Source organism: Mustelus asterias, chromosome 12, assembly GCF_964213995.1.
Source record: "Mustelus asterias chromosome 12, sMusAst1.hap1.1, whole genome shotgun sequence".
In the NCBI taxonomy this organism is placed as follows: Eukaryota; Metazoa; Chordata; class Chondrichthyes; order Carcharhiniformes; family Triakidae; genus Mustelus; species Mustelus asterias.
Genome location: NC_135812.1, coordinates 26,995,598 through 27,015,269, shown reverse-complemented (window position 1 = coordinate 27,015,269; position 19,672 = coordinate 26,995,598). Strand labels below are relative to the sequence as shown.

The 19,672-nt window shown below is 38.7% G+C and overlaps 1 protein-coding gene across 7 annotated transcripts in view; it reads right to left on the bottom strand.

Moving 5' to 3' along the window:
• The window catches only part of LOC144501328 (protein-tyrosine sulfotransferase 1-like), a 130,818-nt gene that overhangs the window by 64,275 nt on the left and 46,871 nt on the right, over nucleotides 1-19,672 (bottom strand). For 4 of the 7 annotated variants that reach the window (XM_078224938.1, XM_078224943.1, XM_078224939.1 and 1 more), the window contains exons 2-4: nucleotides 17,640-18,598; nucleotides 11,285-11,483; nucleotides 733-783 (exon numbers count right to left, since the gene is read on the bottom strand). In XM_078224938.1, the coding sequence (XP_078081064.1) occupies nucleotides 733-783; nucleotides 11,285-11,483; nucleotides 17,640-18,496 (1,107 nt within the window). In that variant the 5' untranslated portion in view covers nucleotides 18,497-18,598. Of the gene's footprint in view, nucleotides 1-732; nucleotides 784-9,588; nucleotides 11,484-17,639; nucleotides 18,599-19,672 lie in introns of those variants that run through there. The other 3 variants (XM_078224942.1, XM_078224944.1, XM_078224945.1) reach the window with 2 other exon arrangements.

Below are 19,672 nucleotides of genomic sequence, written 5' to 3'. Positions count from 1 at the left end.
TGAATTTAGTTATATTGCAATCAGTAGTTCCCAAGTGTTCCACTAATTTTTGGTTCCTCATTTGCTCCTCCTCTTCATTCTCCCTTAGGTCTCATAGAGTCATAGAATCCTACAGTGCAGAAGGAGGCCATTCAGCCCATTGAGTCTGCACCGAGCACAATCCCACCCAGGTTCTATCCCTATAACCCCAAGCATTTACCCTAGCTAGTTCCACTGACACTAAGGGGCAATTTAGTATGGCCAATCCACCTGACCTGCACATCTTTGGACTGTGGGAGGAAACCAGAGCACCCGGAGGAAACCCACGCAGACACGGTGAGAACGTGCAAACTCCACACAGATAGTGACCCAAGCCGGGAATCGAATACGGGTCTTTGGTGCTGTGAGGCAGCAGTACTAACCACTGTGCCGGTGTGCAGCCCATGGCGTGCTGCCTCCTCTATTCACCTGTATCAACTAAATCCTGTCAATAATGGATCTTTGTGAGCAAATGTACAAGAATGATAGCATTTCACAAACATCCGAAGTACAAAATGAAATAAGGCTAACCTGAAGCATTCATTTGAAATGCTTCTTTCTGATCACTTACGTTCCCAGATTTTTTTTCCATCTAAGTCAATACGCCATTGGCTCCTGTTCAATCAAATTGCCTCAGAAGCAGAAACAAATTTTTAAAAATGCAACAAATTATCACTGCAATCCCAGTTGACATTATGGAGCCTAGTACCATACCTGTGGCTGATCTTTAAGAAATTCAGGTAGTTGAAATTCACCTTTGATTACCTAGGAAAAGAAATGAGTTCTTTTAGCATACACCGGGTTTCCTTAAATAAAACCATCCTAAACAATACCCACTCAGCTTTACCCTAATTTATGTTGCCAACTTCTTTTCCTGGGGGAGGAGAGAATAAATGATGGGCCAGTGGCAGAAAGCCAAGTGAGGAAAAGACCAGAAAGATGATTAAATGCAATGGAATTAAAAGAATGAAGTGGAGAGGAGAGTATTTCTCCAATTCATAATTAAATTGAGTACGGGGAAGGTTTCATCCAACAAAACTTCACAGTAACTTTCCTGTTGGCTTTTGGTTAACCTGTACAGTGACAAAATTAACCACTCCCACGACATATACCAATCACAGTTATAGAACATAGAACATTACAGCGCAGTATAGGCCCTGCAGGAAACTAATTTGTGTTGTTTGCCATTCCCATAAATAATTAATAACTAAGACTGTATCATATTATGAGCTCTGGCTATTTCATGCAACGCAGCTGTAAAGTTAGCAACTTGCATCTTGATGAAGTGCAATGAACTGGCCTATGTAATCTCCTGTCATTAGTGCCAAATTACAGCTTCTGTTAATAAGTACTGACTGCAAACACAGCTGGAAAGAGCAAAACTGACACCCTAAATGAAACGGTTGAGTTAGTACAATCTAGGATCAGCGACAGTCTTCCAAATCAACTACTACTGACTTACTGATATTGTCGGAACACCTATTCACCCGAATGACATCAGAATTCCAAGTCACAGATAGAGGAAGTGAAAGGGAAAGAATGGGGAAGTAGAGGTGATGCTTCCGAGCTTGTTTCAAGATGGAGTGGAAGAGCTTTCTTTCACAGAGCCCCCCCCCCAAATTCAAAAAGGGCAGCCCGGTGACACAGTGGTTAGCACTGCTGCCTCACAGCACCAGGGACCCAGGTTCGATTGCCAGCTTGGATGACTGCCTGGAGACTGCACATTCTCCCCGTGTCTGCATGTGTTCCCTCCGGGTGATCTGGTTTTCCCCCACAGTCTGAAAGACATGCTGGTTAGGTGCATTGGTTATGCTAAATTCTCCCTCAGTGTACCCGAACAAGCACTGGAGCGTGATGACTGGGGGATTTTCACAGTAACTTCATTGCAGTGTTAATGTAAGCCTACTTGTGACACTAATAAATAAACTTTAAACTTAAAAAAAAAATGCCAAGTAGTTGGTCAAAGCACTGGATCGGCCTGATTTTAATGCCTCTGAAGTTTCAGACATTCAGAGATGCAAGTCCTGTTACAATATAGGGTTTTGCCATGCACACACTAAAGAAATTCCGATAGCCAGCCAGATTGGAAAGACTAAGAAAGGGCGACAAAGTGCATCATCATACTACTAGACAAGGATTGGTGTTCTTTACAGAAGACAAGTACGACACAGTGGTTAGCACTGCTGCCTCACGGCACCAGGGAGCCAGGTTCGATTTCTGTCTTGGATGACTGTCTGTGTGGAGTTTGCAAGTTTTCCCCGTGTCTGTGGGGGTCTCCTCCGGGTGCTCTAGTTTCCTCCTACAGTACAAAGATGTGCAGGTTAGGTGCATTGGCTATGCTAAATTGCCCCCTTAGTGCCCCAAGATGTGTAGGTTAGGGGGATTAGCGGGGTAAATCCATGGGGTTACGGGGACAGGACCTAGGTGGGATGATCTGTCGGAGAGTCGCTGCAGACATGATGGGCTGAATGGCTCTCTTCTGCACTGTGGGGATTCTATGAAGTAGGGCTGTTGCAGTGTAAACCATAAATTTCATTACAATTTTATGCTGTAAAATTGTAATTACAAGTTTTTTTTACACTTTAGCAAGTTTGTGTGAAACTGCAAACATGCTGGTTTACTTTGTTTATTGGTGATATGGTGCATTTTAAATGCCAGCTAAGCTTGTTTGCTAAAGCTTCTCATTTTACTGCACTCTTCATATAATTGTTTTAGCACAAAGACATCCGATCTTAGCAGTGAGACTGTACTATCCCACATCCTAAACAAATTGTTACATTTGTTTGCTGATCTTATGTTCACACTTCAGGTTGAACAACCTACTTCTATATACTATACTTCTGAACATTTTAAACACTACTATCCAATCAAAAATTAAATAGGTTCAGTCTGCAAGTCTTTCCACATAATTTGGATCTCTTCATTCATTCCACTCACCAAATTCTCCACATCATTGCTTTTTAAAGGAGGAAAAGTGCCCTAAATTGCACAAAATATTCCAAATATGATTGATAGGTTAAGACAACTGGCCATTAAAAGCCTAGAAGTGCATTCCAGTACTTAGCTAGCCTTGCTGTTAGCAGATTTTTCTTCAGAGGATGTGTTCAAGTGGCTTTTTTCCATATGCTAGCTTAGACACTGAGTACTGACAAGTTATTAAGGGTACTGAAGATCATTGCCAGCCTGAATCTGGGACTCTCTACGACGCAGCTGTACACTCACTATATTTATCATTTGAGCCACCAGGGAAGCTCCAATGCAAGTTTCAATCCAGCTGGATAGGATCTCATCAGTTTCTGAAGCCTTCACTTTCTTCTTCAAGTATAACAATTAAACGTTGAACATTTTATGAGGAGCAAAGTGGGGCTTCAATTTAACTGTATTTTATAGTTGAAACCGCTCGCCAACATATTAATTTCTATTTAGAAAATGCTGCAATAACAGTCTAGCAATTTGAATAAAGCCAATTCTGGAGGGTTGACACTCTTAAAAATAAACTTAGCTATATTTTACCACTGGACTGACCTCTGCAAGCAAAAGTGGGTGTTATAACATTGGCAAACATTTAGTAGCTTGTTAAAATCTGAATGATGCTGAAGGAGAACAAAAAGCTTAATTGCTTTCCTATCATGAATTTAAAATAATAGATTGGTAATGAGCTTTTATGATTGACAAACACATACAAGGTTAGTTTTTTAAAAATTCCTTCATGGGATGTGGGTGCCATTCCATTTGTTGCCCATCCTCAAAGTTGCCCTCGAGAAGGTGGTGGTGAGCTGCTTTCTGAACATCTGCAGTCCATCCCCGAGGTGTAGCTACACCCATATTATGTTAGGAAGGGAGCTCAGGAATTTTCATCTATTGACAGTGAAGGAACATAACATTTCCAAGTCAGGATGATATTCCCACGCGTCTACAGCTATTGTCCTTCTAGGCAGTAGAAGTTGTAGGTTTGGAAGGTGCTGTATAAGGAGCCTTGGCAGTGCATCTTGCAGATGGTGCACAATGCTGCCACTGTGCTCCAGTGGTGGGGGGAGTGAATGTGTTAAGGTGGTGGATGGTGTCAAACTTCTTGAGTGTTGGAGCTGCACACCCACATTGCATTAGGAAAGAAGCTCAGGGATTTGCATCCACTGACAGTGAAGGAACATAATATATTTTCAAGTCAGGATGATATTCCCATGCATCTGCAGCCATTGTCCTTCTAGGTGGGAGAGGTTGTGGATTTGGAAGTTGTCTAAGGGACCTTGGCAGTGCATCTTGCAGATGGTGCACAATGCTGCCACTTGCAGTCACCCAAGCAAATGGAGAGTATTCCATTTCCCAGCAGATGAGCTTTGGGGAGTCAGGAGGCAAGTGCTCTCAGCTGACTTTGCATCTAATGACCTGTCCTTTGAACCACAGCATTTGACCAGTTCAGTTTCCATTCAATGGCAACACCCTCCCTCATCCCACACACATACAAAGATATTGATGATGTGGGATCAGTGAAGGTAATGCCACTGAATGACCAGGCAAAATGGTTGACTCTCTCCTTTGAAAGATGGTTATTGCCTGGCACAAGGGCGACATGAATGTTATCCACCAGTTAGTAGTCCAAATCTGAATGTTGTGCAGGTCTTGCTGCATGCAGGCATGGACTGCTTCATTGAGTGGCGAGTGGGACTGAAAACTGCAATCATTAGCAAATAACTTTACTTCGCATGTAAGAGAGAGAAGGTAATTTGAACTCATGTCTCTGGAGCATTAATACAGGCCGACATATACATTAGTCCAATGACATTAACTTGTTACCATTACTTAGGTACAAAGCAGATCTGAAAATTCTCAGCATCTCCTGCCACACTACCACCAAACCCCCACCAACCCCAGTTAGTTTATTAAATGCCAGGATTTAAATTCAAAAGATAGCCATTAATTAAGACACACAGAGGCTGACCTGATATTTTCTATAGTGCCATTAAGACAAGAAAACCTTGCAGTTTGATGTCCCAAGGTACTTCACAGGATGCCAAACAAAATGCAAGTGAAACAAAAGAGATATGAGGATAGATGATAAAAGATGTGTTCCAAAAGGTGGGTTTTAAGGAGCATCTTAATAAAAGGGTGGAAGGGAAGATTAGGGAGTGAATTCCAGAGGTTAAGGCCTTCGGGCAACTGAAGGCATAAGCATTAATGAAGCGATTCAAATTGAGAATGTTCAAGAGGCTACATTTGGAGGAATACAGATACTCTGGGGGCTGGAAGAAATTGAGATAGGCAAAGATGGGGACACAGAGAAATTTGAAAACAAGACATAGAATTTTAAAACCAAGTGCTACTTAATTGGGAGCCAATGCGGGTTAACAAGTGGAGTGAACAATAACTGGTGCAATTTAGGACATGGGGAAAGTTTTGGGTGACCTGATGCTTACAGAGTGTAGAACATGGATGGCTAGGCAAATCTAGATGTAATAATGAACAAGGCATGATTGTAAGTTTCAGCAACAGAGCTGTGAGGTGGAGTTGGCTGACATTATGAGGGTGGAAATAGGTGATTAGTGGCAGCAAGAATATATGGTCAGAAGCAAATCGAGGTCAAAAATGACATCAAGCTTGGGAACAGTCTGGTTTAGCCTTAGATTGTTTCAAAGGTGAGGTATAAAATTGGCAACCTGGGAATGAGTTTGTGGCGAAGACTGAAAATAATGGGCTGGATTTTACAGGTGCCGTATCCCCTGATTTGTTGGCAGTTTTATAGGACCCAGCAGTGCCAGGTTCGAGTGGTGGCCACCGTTGGCACCACAGGCCATTACCCAAGGAAAGGGGAGGGGTATGGGGGTTGTGCAGGGGGAGGATATAAAGGACAGGTATGAACTTGGAGAGATCGCAAACCTCTAAAGGAAGGCAGTGCCTTGTCTAGTTAAAGCTGCTGGGCTACCTGCTTGGCTGGCCATTAAATGGCTACTTAAGACCAAGTGCCTCAATAGGCCTAAGGACACCTCCACCATCTTGGGGACACCAACTTAATAGTGATGGAGCAGGAAGAGAAGCAATTACAGTGAAAAGTAGAATATTTGGAGGCCTGATTAAACACCCTTCTACTTTTCAACTCCTGGTGATGTACAGATTGAATCCAGTAATGACAAGAATAATCACAAAATGCTATAGGCCTGGAGGACTTAAAACACTGGTCTTAAAGCAGTTCAAAATTTCAATATGGAAATGCTGGTAAGTAACCTGATATATGCACTTTCAACTAAAGTTCAGCAAGATAGACTTTCACTTCCAGAAGTCTGTTATCATTAACTTAAACATGCACCTGGATGACAGGACATATGGCTTTTTTTGTCATTTGTTTTTTAGAAAGGAGAATAAGAGAAGGCAGTGTTGTGAAATAAGAGCTAGCTTGGAATGAGATTATGTGGGAAAATGAAATACTGAGAATGGAGCTAAATTGATTTTAATTTGTAAATGAATCACCCGTCCTTTATATCCTCCTCCTGCACAACCCACCCCCCCCCGACCCCCACACCCCTCCCTTTCCTTGAGTAATGGCCTGTGGTGCCAAGTGGCCACCAATTGAACCTGGCACTGCTGGGTCCTATAAAACTGCCAACAATTCAGGGAATATGGCATCTGTAAAATCCAGCCCATTATTTTCAGTCTTCACCACAAACTCATTCCCTGGTTGCCAATTTTATACTTCACCTTTGCAACAATCTAAGGCTAAACCAGACTGTTCCCAAGCTTGATGTCATTTTTGACCTCAAGATTTGCTTCTGATCATATATTCTTGCCGCCACTAATTACCTGCCAGAACACTGCCCAGCTAACTTGAAACAGTTTATAAACCTACACAGAACAAAAGGCACAGACCATACTGTATTTGTTCTATTCCAACAAAAATCATTTCATGGGTGATCAAGAAGAGTTACAGTCTGTGAAATGACATACAATATTAAGTATATCAAGTGATTCTAAATCATAATTCACTAGACCAATGTCTGAGAGATTGATGCTGGTTTGAACTTGGGGCCAAAGTCCAACATTTGTTTGAAGCACATTAAGCACGGTATTATTTCATTGCTCTTCCCCTTCTCTGTCCCCCTGCTCCCCTCCAACTCTTCCATTCCCAAAGCAGATCCAAATAAGCAATAGCCAAAAACCTGGGTTAAATTAAAGATTGACAAATTGGAAGAAGTGGAGTCCAAAAGGTAGAAGGTTAGGAGGGTAATTACTCTATGTTCAACAGAACAAATCTTTCCTGTTGAGAATGATTTGCCAAGCTGAGTTCACAATTGCATTTTCAGATTGAAATAGCATCTATAGGAACATATAGGAACGCAAGTATGGATTTGGAAAAGAAAAACCACATCACATCCTGACAATCAGACAAAATTCCCTTTATCCCGACACTGTCTTATACCTTGTAACCAATTACCTATGTTGCAAGATTACCTTCAATTCTGTGTGCTTTCATTTGAGATAATTGAAAGCAGAAGGTAACATACCAGTCCTCTGCAGATAGCTGCAGTTTAAGCAATTAAACTCTAGCAGTACCACAGCATTAACTTTTGCCTAAGCTCTCACAACTGGGGTAAGAGGGTTGCATCCCTATGCGAAAGCATATAAAATTTACGTCGGGCAAGAATAAAGCTCTTGCACATGTAGTACTTCTGTAGTTAAGGAGCACCATGCAGCCAGTTCACTTTTTCCATTATTCATACAATGATGTAGACTCCACAAACAGTATACACCTGCATTTTCTAGGTTGATGATTCTGCAGTCTAAATGTGTATGGGGTCAGGTGAGAATGAAGCAGGTTTAAGGACAGTTCTCTCCCATCAACTTTTAAACAACAGCTTTATAAATGCAGCTATTGATTACTTACTGCACTGTCATTTTGGCAAGCAGTTTGAGGCAATGCTCTACAACTTCCAGTCCACTTCCTCCCCTCTACTGAATAGGACCACCCATTCAACCCATTTGGTATGATATAGCTTTCCTCAGCAATAGAAATGGAGAGTAGAAAAATTAAAGGGTATTGAGAGTAAACAACATTAAGGGGTGTTCTTGATAGTTGTATTTGTGTGACTACGTAGCTCATTCCTCTGTCCCAAAACCTTTTCTCCTCTACTGAAAGTGCTCATCCTTGTTGGGGACAGCTGCATGCTGACAGTCCATAAGTGCCACACTAATGAAGACATTCTTTATTGTTTAAATTTAAAGTGTATTTTTATTAATGTCACAAGTAGACTTACATTAACACTGCAATGAAGTTACTGTGAAAATCCCCTAGTCGCCACCCTCCGGCGCTAGTTCAGGTACACGGAGGAAGAATTTAGCATGGGTAAGCAATGACATGGTTTGTACTTCTCCCATGAAGGGCAGGCCTGTCTGATCTTGTCCTCATTAGTTAGTTGGAAAACTTGGCTATTGTGGCAATAGCAGTCATTTACAATGCTTTCTGAGCTTTAGTATAATTTTTGGTGTCATGAAAACTGTTATATAATAAATACAAAGATCTTCAAAGGGCAATAAATTCTACCATCTCTACAATAGTGCAAAGGTATTCAAAGTGAAATCCACTGCAAGTGCATACAAAGGGGTTTCCCTAATCAGAAGCACCCACATCGCAGATGTCAGCTGAGCTACTTTCTAGCAGAATAGTAACACAAATAGATTTTTTGTACAACATCAACATCCATCTTTGGTTAATACACTCTGAACTAATTTCAGTTTTTTAAAAAAAAAGATGTCCTTAAAAAAACAATGGTAAAAGGCATTCACTGTAACTGAATTATTGTAGAACTAACACTGACAGATTACTCTTATCAAAATGCAAAAAGTACTTATGAAATGAGTAACTTAAAAAATTTAAAGTAGATGAAAGTTTCATAAAAAATGAAACAGTTGATTTTTTTATTGCTTTATTTTTTTGAAAAATTGCACAATACAAAGAAAAATACATTACAGTGCGATTTCATACAATGAACCAAAACAATCACAGGTTATGCTTTTTGTAAATATTAACTAGCAATCTTATCCTAGACTCCCATTCCATGATATATTTACCATATGGAATAGTTTACACATTTAATGGCCATTACAAAATATTTTTAAACATTTATCAGACAATTGTAAAAATTAACTATAATTGTTTTCTTACTGCCTCACAAAGGCAAATAAGCCAGCACTGCAACACTATTTGATTCAGTAGAAAATTCCAAATGTTAGATGGTCTTCAAATGGTCCTTGGGAACCTTTTTATTAAAATATTCAATGGAGAAGCAGTAATTTTTAAAATGAATGCACAATAATACTGCAGAACATTATACTTTGCTTTCCGATGCATTTGTCATCCTTGTTATACTTCTAAAAAAATTAGAGTTCAATTATTTCAGATGATAGTCACTATGGTAAAAAAACAGGTAAAATTCATTTTTTGCTGGTTATCAGAAATGATATTTGACAAATTTGAAACTCAGCATCAAGGTTTGACATTAAATGATCGATTATATGGGATTGTTTACAGGGATAGTACAGGCAATAAAACAAACCAGTGGTTAAGGTTGCCATACAAGTAGCAAATGATTGCACATAGTATTTTACTGCATTGTTACAAAAGAGCTCTAATGCAATGCTGCGTTTTCTGTGAAATCCATAACTCATAATTAAAAGGCTTCGATTTGAATAGAATTAAAATTTGTAGGTCACTGTTTTATGTTTAGGAAACATCAAAAGATATGAAGGTGTGGTTTTTACAGCAGATTATGCAGAGGGAATGTTCTATTCACCTACCTGATAAATAGTTGAAAACTGTATAATTCATATTAACACACCATAACAGTATTAACTACCTGATGCACAAGTGATTCAATTTTACAGTCAATGTTTTATCACTGTTGGAGGAAATAACATGGTTCCTTAAAATATGTGGGTCATAACTATTCTGAATAGAATTTTCATTTCAGACTAAAGAGTTGGATTTGAAGGAGGAGAAAAAAAATCCTCTACAGACTAGGTTTCAGACAAAGTGCAGAAAATGCCACCTTTCCAATACAAGAAATACTTTCAATTTCTAAGGGAAACAAATTATATACTTAACATAACGTGCACAAATAAAATCAAGCATTTCTCAGTTTCAACAGTATTACTTTATAAGTTTGAATTATAAGTAGCTATGTTTAAATTCACAATTGGATACAATTTTTAAACAGTTTTACAACTTTAAAAAAATCATACATATACAGAACAGTTTAGGGACAGAGTTGTCCTTCCTATCATTTGTATGGTGTTTTTCAGTATTTATTTATTTTTACGAAGAGGCTTGTAACCTTAAGTGAGAAGCATCTCTGATAAAGTGTAAACTCCAGATTTGTAACTTTAGAAAAACATTTAAACAATATTCCTACATTTATTAGGAGGCTTAAAAAAATCATGGTAAAGTAAAACGATTAGAGCTGTTGCAATCCCGAATTTCTACATATTTCCTAGATGTTTAAGGTTTACTTTTTTTGAGAGTAGCTCAACAACACATTTAAAATAATACAAACTGGAAAAAAATTGTGGCACATTCAAGACAAGCCTCAGGTCCACAGTGAAATGAAGTTGGTTACCTGTTGCTGGACATTGTTTCCCAAATACTCAATACTACACTTAAACTAACGTAAATCGCAGCCTTCCTAGAAGGTGGACAGTTTTGCAACACTTGATACTTTAGAACTGGAACATTTCAAAAATGTTGTAATTATCTGATAACTATTAGTTTTAGAATGCATTAGAGGCTCGGAAAAACATAATTTGTACAGCTCTATTGTAACAATTTTCTGCACACAAAATACATTTGTGTGTTATTTAGAATCCTCAGTTAGTTCAACCCTGACACAAGGATTTTTTTTTAAATGACCAGAATTTGCTACAAAATGGAACCAAATTTTCCTTCAATACAAAATTCATTTTCTCTGTACAGGATTATTAGGACTAAGATTATTTGCAAATCTTTGGTTTTATATACATGCACAAATTAAAAACATTGCATCTACTCCCTTAAGCCAACTTATTTTTCATTTTAAACACTTAATTCAGAAAATAGCAAATTACTGTAAACACTGGTACTGGGGATACAACAGAAGCAAAAACAATAAATGGAAATGACTGAACTCATCTGTCGCCAGTGGGCCAGGCAATAACTGAATATTTTCTTCAACTACTCTCTGCAGGGGTAATCACAAACTCAGGTGTTTGAGAAGGATGGTCCAGATACTTAAACTCTTACACCTACCCTTTTAGTGTTTTCAATAACTGCTGGGTCTGGTTTTCCATAATTGGGTGGATTTGCATATGGATCATATCCAAGCTTTGCTAACATAGGAGCAATCACTGGCATTTCACGAACTACCTCGTGTGGAATTTTTCCCACCCATTTTGTCAAGGCTTCAACATTGACTGGCTTGATGACTTGATCAGTGGACCTTTCAACCCTGTAAAATTGAAAATATTCAACTTTAGTTACCGAAACAGTTACAAGTGCAGTATATAAAATTTCTAATTTTCTTCCTTGTTATAGAACATGCACTGAGTTTTATATACTCCAAAAACCTTTAACTCCTTCCAACCTCAAAATACTCACATTTTGGGGCTCTGATAATTTCAAGCTCTCGTTCCTATATAGTAATTTTGCTAAATCTTCATTGTACCTTTTTTTCTGGCTCCAATATACTTAGAATTGAACTCTCAGAACTATACACAATACTGCAATAGTACTGTATAACTAATGCTTTGCATAAATTCATCACACCTGTAACTCATGTTTGTCTCTGTACAGAAAACACAGATCTCCATGTTCTCAATATAAAGATCTGCTAAGTTCAGCAGCCATTTCAGTTGGGCAATATTGGTTTACTACAAAACCAATGTGAATATAACAATTGGTCGTGAAAGGAGCACACACGTAAAAGGCGTTGGCTCAAAGTGGTCCATGAACCAAGAATGTGTGTGTCTGTGTTTGCAGTTCCCTTCAAACAGAGAGTAATTTAATTGAAAAATAACCAGTAGAACGTTTGTCTAAAAGACACATAAAGATTAATTTATTACAAAATTACTGTGGTAAGTTACTTAAGCAATAAAGTTAATGACTATAAACAAACAAGATTAAATGCAGATAAAGGATAAATAATACTTTAAAGAAGAAATTTCAGTCCTATAGGATGACTATGTAGCTTGGGTATTGCAGTTGAAATGTTTTTACTGTGGTGAAAGGTTGCAATTGAAGTGTTCAGCAACTGTAATGGCTTTTACCAGCAAATAGTCAGAAATTGCCTTTGTAGGTGATTCAGCAAGTTTCAGGGAGAGCAAAGTTTCTTATTCCTCACTAGTTCTGTGGTTACAACACTTGCAGTTTGCCTGAAGTCTTTCGACAGAACAGCAATTGATTTCTGAAACCTTCCTGTTTGCCTCCCTTGGCCAAGAACCTTCTCGGATGAGATCTGAGCCTTCCTTGGGGCTCTGCACAAAATGGCTGTCCTAAGTCAGACTTTCTACAGTTTAAAACTTAAAATGGCTGCTATCCCAAACCTGCGAATCAGGCTTCTATATTGGGTATTGGGTTATCCTAGGTCTGGAGAGTAATCCTATTAATTGCCTTTTGCCTGAAATAATTAACCTTGTAAACATCTCCACTATTAATTTGAAGGTTCTCATTCTTCCATGTTTGGTGAGGTAGGAAAGAGCTATTCACATCTCCAGGGTGGCCAATGAGTTTGTTTACTTTGTGGAAATGTGCATTGAGTTTTAAATATCTTCACATGTATATGGGTATGTCCATCTGCAATCTACTTGGAGCCTTCCAAAAGCTTGACCAACGTTGCTGTTGTAAAAAAATTAGGTGATGTTTGGCAGACATTTTTAAGGTTCTTGTGTCCATTAAAAAGGCAAGTTATATTACAAAACCTATTATATCACGACTAGGTGACAGCTCCCTTTAACAAAATAACTCGGACATAAATTCTACTATTTTACAGGTATTTTACACATGAAATAAGAGCAGAAGTAGACCATTCCACCCCTCAAGCTGCTCCACCATTTGATAAAATCATGGCTGATCTGTTTGCATTTCAAGTTTTACATTCCCATCTACTGCCGATAACCTTGACGAACAAAACTTTATCTATCTCTATGGCAAAGAGTTCCAAAGTCACACAACCCTCAGAAAAATATTCTCATCTAATGCAACCCCTAATTTTGAAAGTGTCCCCTAGTTTTGGACTCACCCATAAGAGGAAACATTCTTTCCGCATACAGCTGATCAAAATCATTCAGGATCTTGTATACTTCAATCAAGTCACCCCCCCTCCCTCCCCCCCCCCACTCTTCTAGTCTCCAGTGGAAACATGCCCAGTCTGTCCAACCTTTCCTTACAAGATAACCCAGTCAATCCAAGTATCAATCTCGTAGACCTCCACTGAATTGCCTCCAACACATTTACATACGTCCTTAAACAAGGAGACCAAAACTTGCATACAATATTCAAGATGTGGTCTCACCAATGCCCTGTATAATTGAAGCAAACCATCCATGGGGCGAAAGATTAAATTTAAACCCCCTAAACTGCTTGTCTATTGCTCAATCACCAATTTTTAAATGATTTACAGCAACAATTAGGCTCATGAGACTACTTTCCAAGGAACTATTTCATCAAAACTTCAAGAACTGTTTGTTGCTTAACCACATTAGATTTTTTTTGAGGATATCAGTGCTGAGGAAGTGAACATTTTTCACCAACTTAGTTAGGCATCTGGAACTACTTGGTACAGTACCTCTTCATTAGGATCAAAAAAGCACCACTAATTCAGAAGAAATATTTAGTGAATAAGTTCATGTGTTTCTATATATTCAATATATTCAACTTTTTTTTCCTTCTGCACATTTTCTCTTTTGAGGAAAATGTCAAACACTAGAAATCACAGATCAAATTTTGTACATATTTAGGGTAACAAAAAAATCATATTACTCCATTATCTGGGCACCCAATATTCATGGAATCTGCAATATCTATAATCAGATAGTTGATTGCCACTGAACTGCACTGAGGAATTTTAGCTTCATGAAATGCAAAAAAGGTCAGACATACTAGCAAAACCACTCAATTTTGATTGGTAAACACAGAACTTGTTTAAGATGTAATTAAGTCAAATTTTTCTTATGGCAAATAGTTCCTGCCCATAAATTTATTAAGAAGTTTAACAAAACCAGGTTAAAGTCCAACAGGTTTATTTGGTAGCAAAAGCCACACAAGCTTTCGGAGCTCTTAGCCCCTTCTTCAGGTGAGTGGGAATTCTGTTCACAAACAGAGCTTATAAAGACACAGACTCAATTTACATGAATAATGGTTGGAATGCGAATACTTACAACTAATCAAGTCTTTAAGAAACGAAACAATGTGAGTGGAGAGAGCATCAAGACAGGCTAAAAAGATGTGTATTGTCTCCAGACAAGACAGCCAGTGAAACTCTGCAGGTCCATGCAACTGTGGGAGTTACAAATAGTGTGACATGAACCCAATATCCCGGTTGAGGCCGTCCTCGTGTGTGCGGAACTTGGCTATCAGTTTCTGCTCAGCGACTCTGCGCTGTCGTGTGTCGCGAAGGCCGCCTTGGAGAACGCTTACCCGAATATCAGAGGCCGAATGCCCGTGACTGCTGAAGTGCTCCCCAACAGGAAGAGAACAGTCTTGCCTGGTGATTGTCGAGCGGTTTGAAGGGGCTAAGAGCTCCGAAAGCTTGTGTGGCTTTTGCTACCAAATAAACCTGTTGGACTTTAACCTGGTGTTGTTAAACTTCTTACTGTGTTTACCCCAGTCCAACGCCGGCATCTCCACATCATAAATTTATTGCCCAAGTCAAAATTTCTGGGTTATATTTTTATGTCAGAATATGCCACTCACATTGTAGTTGCAAGTGTCTGACCATCAGGTGGTACTGTTGCTCCTCTATGGCATGAACTGTTTCCTCTTTCCTGCTCAGACTACCAATCTGCTGTTTATGCTCCAAAGCCCTGCTGCTCCTCTGTGCTTTCCTTGAAGCCTTGACATTCGTATCTGATATTATCCTTTCCACTTTGTTCAGAGATGATTGGAATTGCAATAGTGAGGAATGTTTTTCTTTACGATATATATTTATTTCATAATAAATGGTGCAAGTGGCATTAATACCACAAGTGAGGCAGGATGTAAAGACACTGGCAGCATCACATCAGTGTTAAGCATGGAGTCTTCATGCTTGACCTTCTGCAAGTTACAGCTAGAGCTAATCACCTTGCAGTTATCGAAAAGTGTCTTACAAAACATTGTCTCCAACCCTTACAAATGCAAGTTTGTAGCTACAACCACAGGCTTTGATCTCACAAATGTTTTGAGGCCTCTCCTCTGGTGTATCCCTGATGTGACTTTAAAGCTCCTCTCCATTTACAATCCCCAAAAGGTTTAATCTACAAAATGCAAAATATTTCAGCTTGTTTTCCAGTTTTGGCAGTGGTGCCCTCTTTTGTCTCTTGCTCATTCATTTGCTGTACTGGATTGGTCACTGAAATGCATGTTAGTGTTCAGACACCAAGCTAAAACAGTCACACAATAGACATTACTTGGTTTCAGGTCAGATTTTAATTATATCATATTCAATTTAATAACACCTTCCGAGAAGTATTTTTCCCTTCCTTAAAGTGATGGCCTATGCATGGATGCTATTCCACTACTATCATGTAGCGATTTTGGTGCATGACCCTTAATAGCAAACATTAAGTCAACTATTTAACCAAGGGAAGTTTGACGTCAAGGTCAATCCTCACTGATCAAATATGCATACTTTCCAGCACTGGATAATGATCAGGAATGCAACTTTGGCCGACTTTTCCCCTCCTTTGCTCAGGCCATAGTTCACTGGTACACAGTGCTGAGATCTGGTCATGTGCATGCAGCAAGTACATTACACATTTTCTCAAAAATGGCAATTCATTCCAGTATACTGTGACTCATCTGTGGCACATCTTGTGGACTTCAACTTTACTGCTACTTTCAGGGTGGTTGGCTCTGAAGTGTAGCTCTGTCAGAAGATTATTGTGGAATCTGCCATTAAAATTGCATATAATCCATAGAGGACTTGCATTTATATACTGCCTTTCACAATATCAGAAAAATTCCAAATAGCTTTCAAGTCAATGTAGTAACTTGGAGTGTCATTTCAGTGATATAGAGGTGTTCGTCCTGGTACTCCAATCAAGTTCAAAAATGCAATTGGAGACTGTTCTATAAATTTTGTGCTCTTTAATTTGTGCTGAAAGTTTTGTAGAAATTCACAAAGTCTCACGTATTTCATTACCTGACCTGTCAATAATCACGGCAGGTACTATAAAATGGCTTTTGCTGTTATTTGGTCATAGTTCAGTTGTTAAAACAGAGGAGGAAAAAGAAATGCACTGAAAAGATCCTGATGCTTTGCAGATATCCGCATAGATAACATTTGTCTACTGTGTTCTGAATCATTTTCTCAAGCTGACCACTCCTTGAAAAAAATGCATTTAAATAGCACTATAAACTTGCCAGATAACCCAAACTGCTTCACACAAATTAGTTCAAAAAACATTGGGTAAATGTGACAGTGATTTTGTGCACAATATCCTACAAACAGCAATCAGATGAATGAGACAGCAGCATTGAGAGAGAGGAATACTGAAAAAACTTTCAGCTTGGGTGTAAACAGGATAGTCCCACTGTGGAATTTCACAATCAGGAAGATCTTGGTATGTTTTAACATACTTTATCTTAGTGCCACTTCATAGAGTACCCTCACCTGTGATCTCTACATTTGGTAATTTCTTTGAAGACTATTGCATGTCCAGAAGCACTGAATTCTGTATATTATAGATGCATCATTTCTCATTCTCATAAATTGTCTCTTAACCACTGACTGCTGAGGTGGCCAAAAGGACTTGACAACCAGCTTCCTATTCAATGGCCCCTACAAACTAAGTTCTGCTGTTTCTCAAAATAAATATTTCAATAAAAATATTACTGAAGTTAAAATTTGGCTCCCAAAGGGTTAAATGCTCTGAGCAGGACTGGAACATATTTATGCAAACCAGACAAAGTCTGAGATAGTAAGTTTTTAAAAAAAAGATTGGGCCATTATGCTGATATGACTCCTTTCTTGAGTTACACCCTTTAGGTTTGAATAATCGTATTTATTCAGATGGTCCTGTTATAATTTACATTTAAGATCAATACAAAAAGAGCTTCACGTCGCAAACTATTTAATCAAATTCAGGACCCAACCACAAGTCCAGGAAAAGTATTACCAGAAACATCATGTGAAACAGTGTTCTGTGCCTTAAAAGCAAACAACTTCAGATATATTGGAGAATTTAAATAATAGGGCAGGTTTACAATAAGATTCCTGAATCTTTGAATATTTCTTAATAGTACTCTAGCAACCACAAGTATCATAAGCTGGGGGTCTATCAAATGTTCTTGTACAGGACAATGATATGTTTTGGTTTGTGTTTCACTGGTCATAAAATGAGAATACAGTTCTGTGAATTACTTTTTACACAACACATAAACAAGGAAAATGTAAATGTAAACTTACTTAGAAAGAGAAACACCTCCTGCTTTCCCTATCATTTCTTCATGATGCAATACTGCTTTATTCCAAGGAACGCCTAGGAACTTCAGAACGTTCTTCATCCAAGTTTCAGGATGCAAAACAAGTTGTTCATAATGCACTGGTAAACACTTATTAAATCCAGTTTCCAAACATTGGTTATACATGGTCTCAATGGCACGATTCCATTTGGTCAGGCAGTCTCTGTAACTACTGAGGTCAAATCCTGCTATGGTAACTTTCCGAGTAATCATGGAATGTACTGAAGCACGCCCATCCCGTATCATTAGAATGAATTTGGCATTGGGAAAAATTTTACTTAAGTAAGTCAATGATTTGAGAGCAAATGGATCTTTATTGCACAAGTATGTAGCAGGTTCTCCATGTTTAACAATAATTTCTAATAAAAAGGCTTGCATGGCTGAGTCCAGCACTTCATCTGTAACACCAGCTTCATCCAATCGCTGCTTTTCTCGCCCTGATCTGCTCCACATTTGCTTCATTGCAAGGATTCTAGGAATAACCCGGGTTTCTTCCCCACAGCGAACATCTGGATGGGCATCGAGCATGGCTCTCATGAGTGTGGTGCCACTTCTTGGTACTCCTCCAATAAATATTAATGGCATGTCTTTGTTGTAAACAAGTTTATTTGAACTGTTTTTGAATCCAGGTTTTGAAATGTAACTCAATGACCTGCCACTATCTAGAACATTTGGATGCTGCTGGGTGTGCTCTTCTACTCTGTGGTGGCATTCTATTGCATAACGTCCAAGATAAAACACAGTTAGCGAGCTGATTACTAAACATGCTAATAGTAAGTTCTGTTTTAATTTGCCTAACATTTTGAAATATCACTATGATAGTTACTGATCCAGATTTTCAAAATAGTCCCTTATAATTTCGCCTTTTCATCAATTCCAAGGCACCAAAACAGGAAAACATATCTGAAAAAGAAAACAAAATGTCAAGGAAAACTGCATGGGTTTGCACCTTAAACAGATAAGACTAAAGTACTTCAGAAATAAAAACACTTGTGATACTTTCAGTCCGACATCAGACAATGAAAACCTACCTTAATTAGACCACCGAGCAACATGTCTTTAAATTACTTTCCACTGCAAACCATAAAATATTTGCTTAGAATGAAGCTCAATTTTTTAAACCACTTTTAAAAACTGCATTTAAGCATGTTACCAGTTCAAGTGCGGTGGCAGCACAATGGGCAGCACCGTGTGGGCAACACCATGGCACAGTGATTAGCAGCTGTTCTGCTTATACAGTGCCTCAGTGCCAGGGACCCGGGTTCGATTCCCGGCTTGGGTCACTGTGTGTGGAGTTTGTACATTCTCCGCGTGTCTGCGTGGGTTTCCTCCGAGTGCTTCTTTTTCCTCCCACAGTCCAAAGGTGTGCAGGTTAGGTGGATTGGCCATGCTAAATTGCCCCTTAAGTGTCAGGGGGACTAACTAGGGTAAATGCATGGAGTTATGGGGATAGGGCCTGGCTGGGATTATGGTCGGTGCAGACTCAATGGGCCGAATGGCCTCCTTCTGCACTGCAGGATTCTATGAACTCCAAGATAAACTAGCTACGGTCAAAATTATACTATAAAATCTCTGCAAAGAATGAAAAGTTTGGTCATACGCCTGTCTCTTTTATGCTGTATAAGCAGAACAGCTGCTTTCACTATTTTGTTGAGAGATTTGTGGGATAATGTCATGGTCATGTTTTGTTCCTACAGATTCGGTCACAATCCAAAAAGGATTAACCACATCTTTACAAGGCAAAATCATAATCTAAGTATTTGACAAGGAATATTATGAAATTCCAAACAACACTATATTCAGGTAAAAGCTGTATTCATATTAACTTAAATAATATTTATAATATTAACTTTACCCTTCTCCCAAATATAGTGTAGTGATTTGGTTCCATGAAATATTCAGTTGTACACAAAATAATCTCCATGTTTCTCTCATCTGTTAGAAGTACTCTCTAGCTATGCAACAAATGTTAACTCC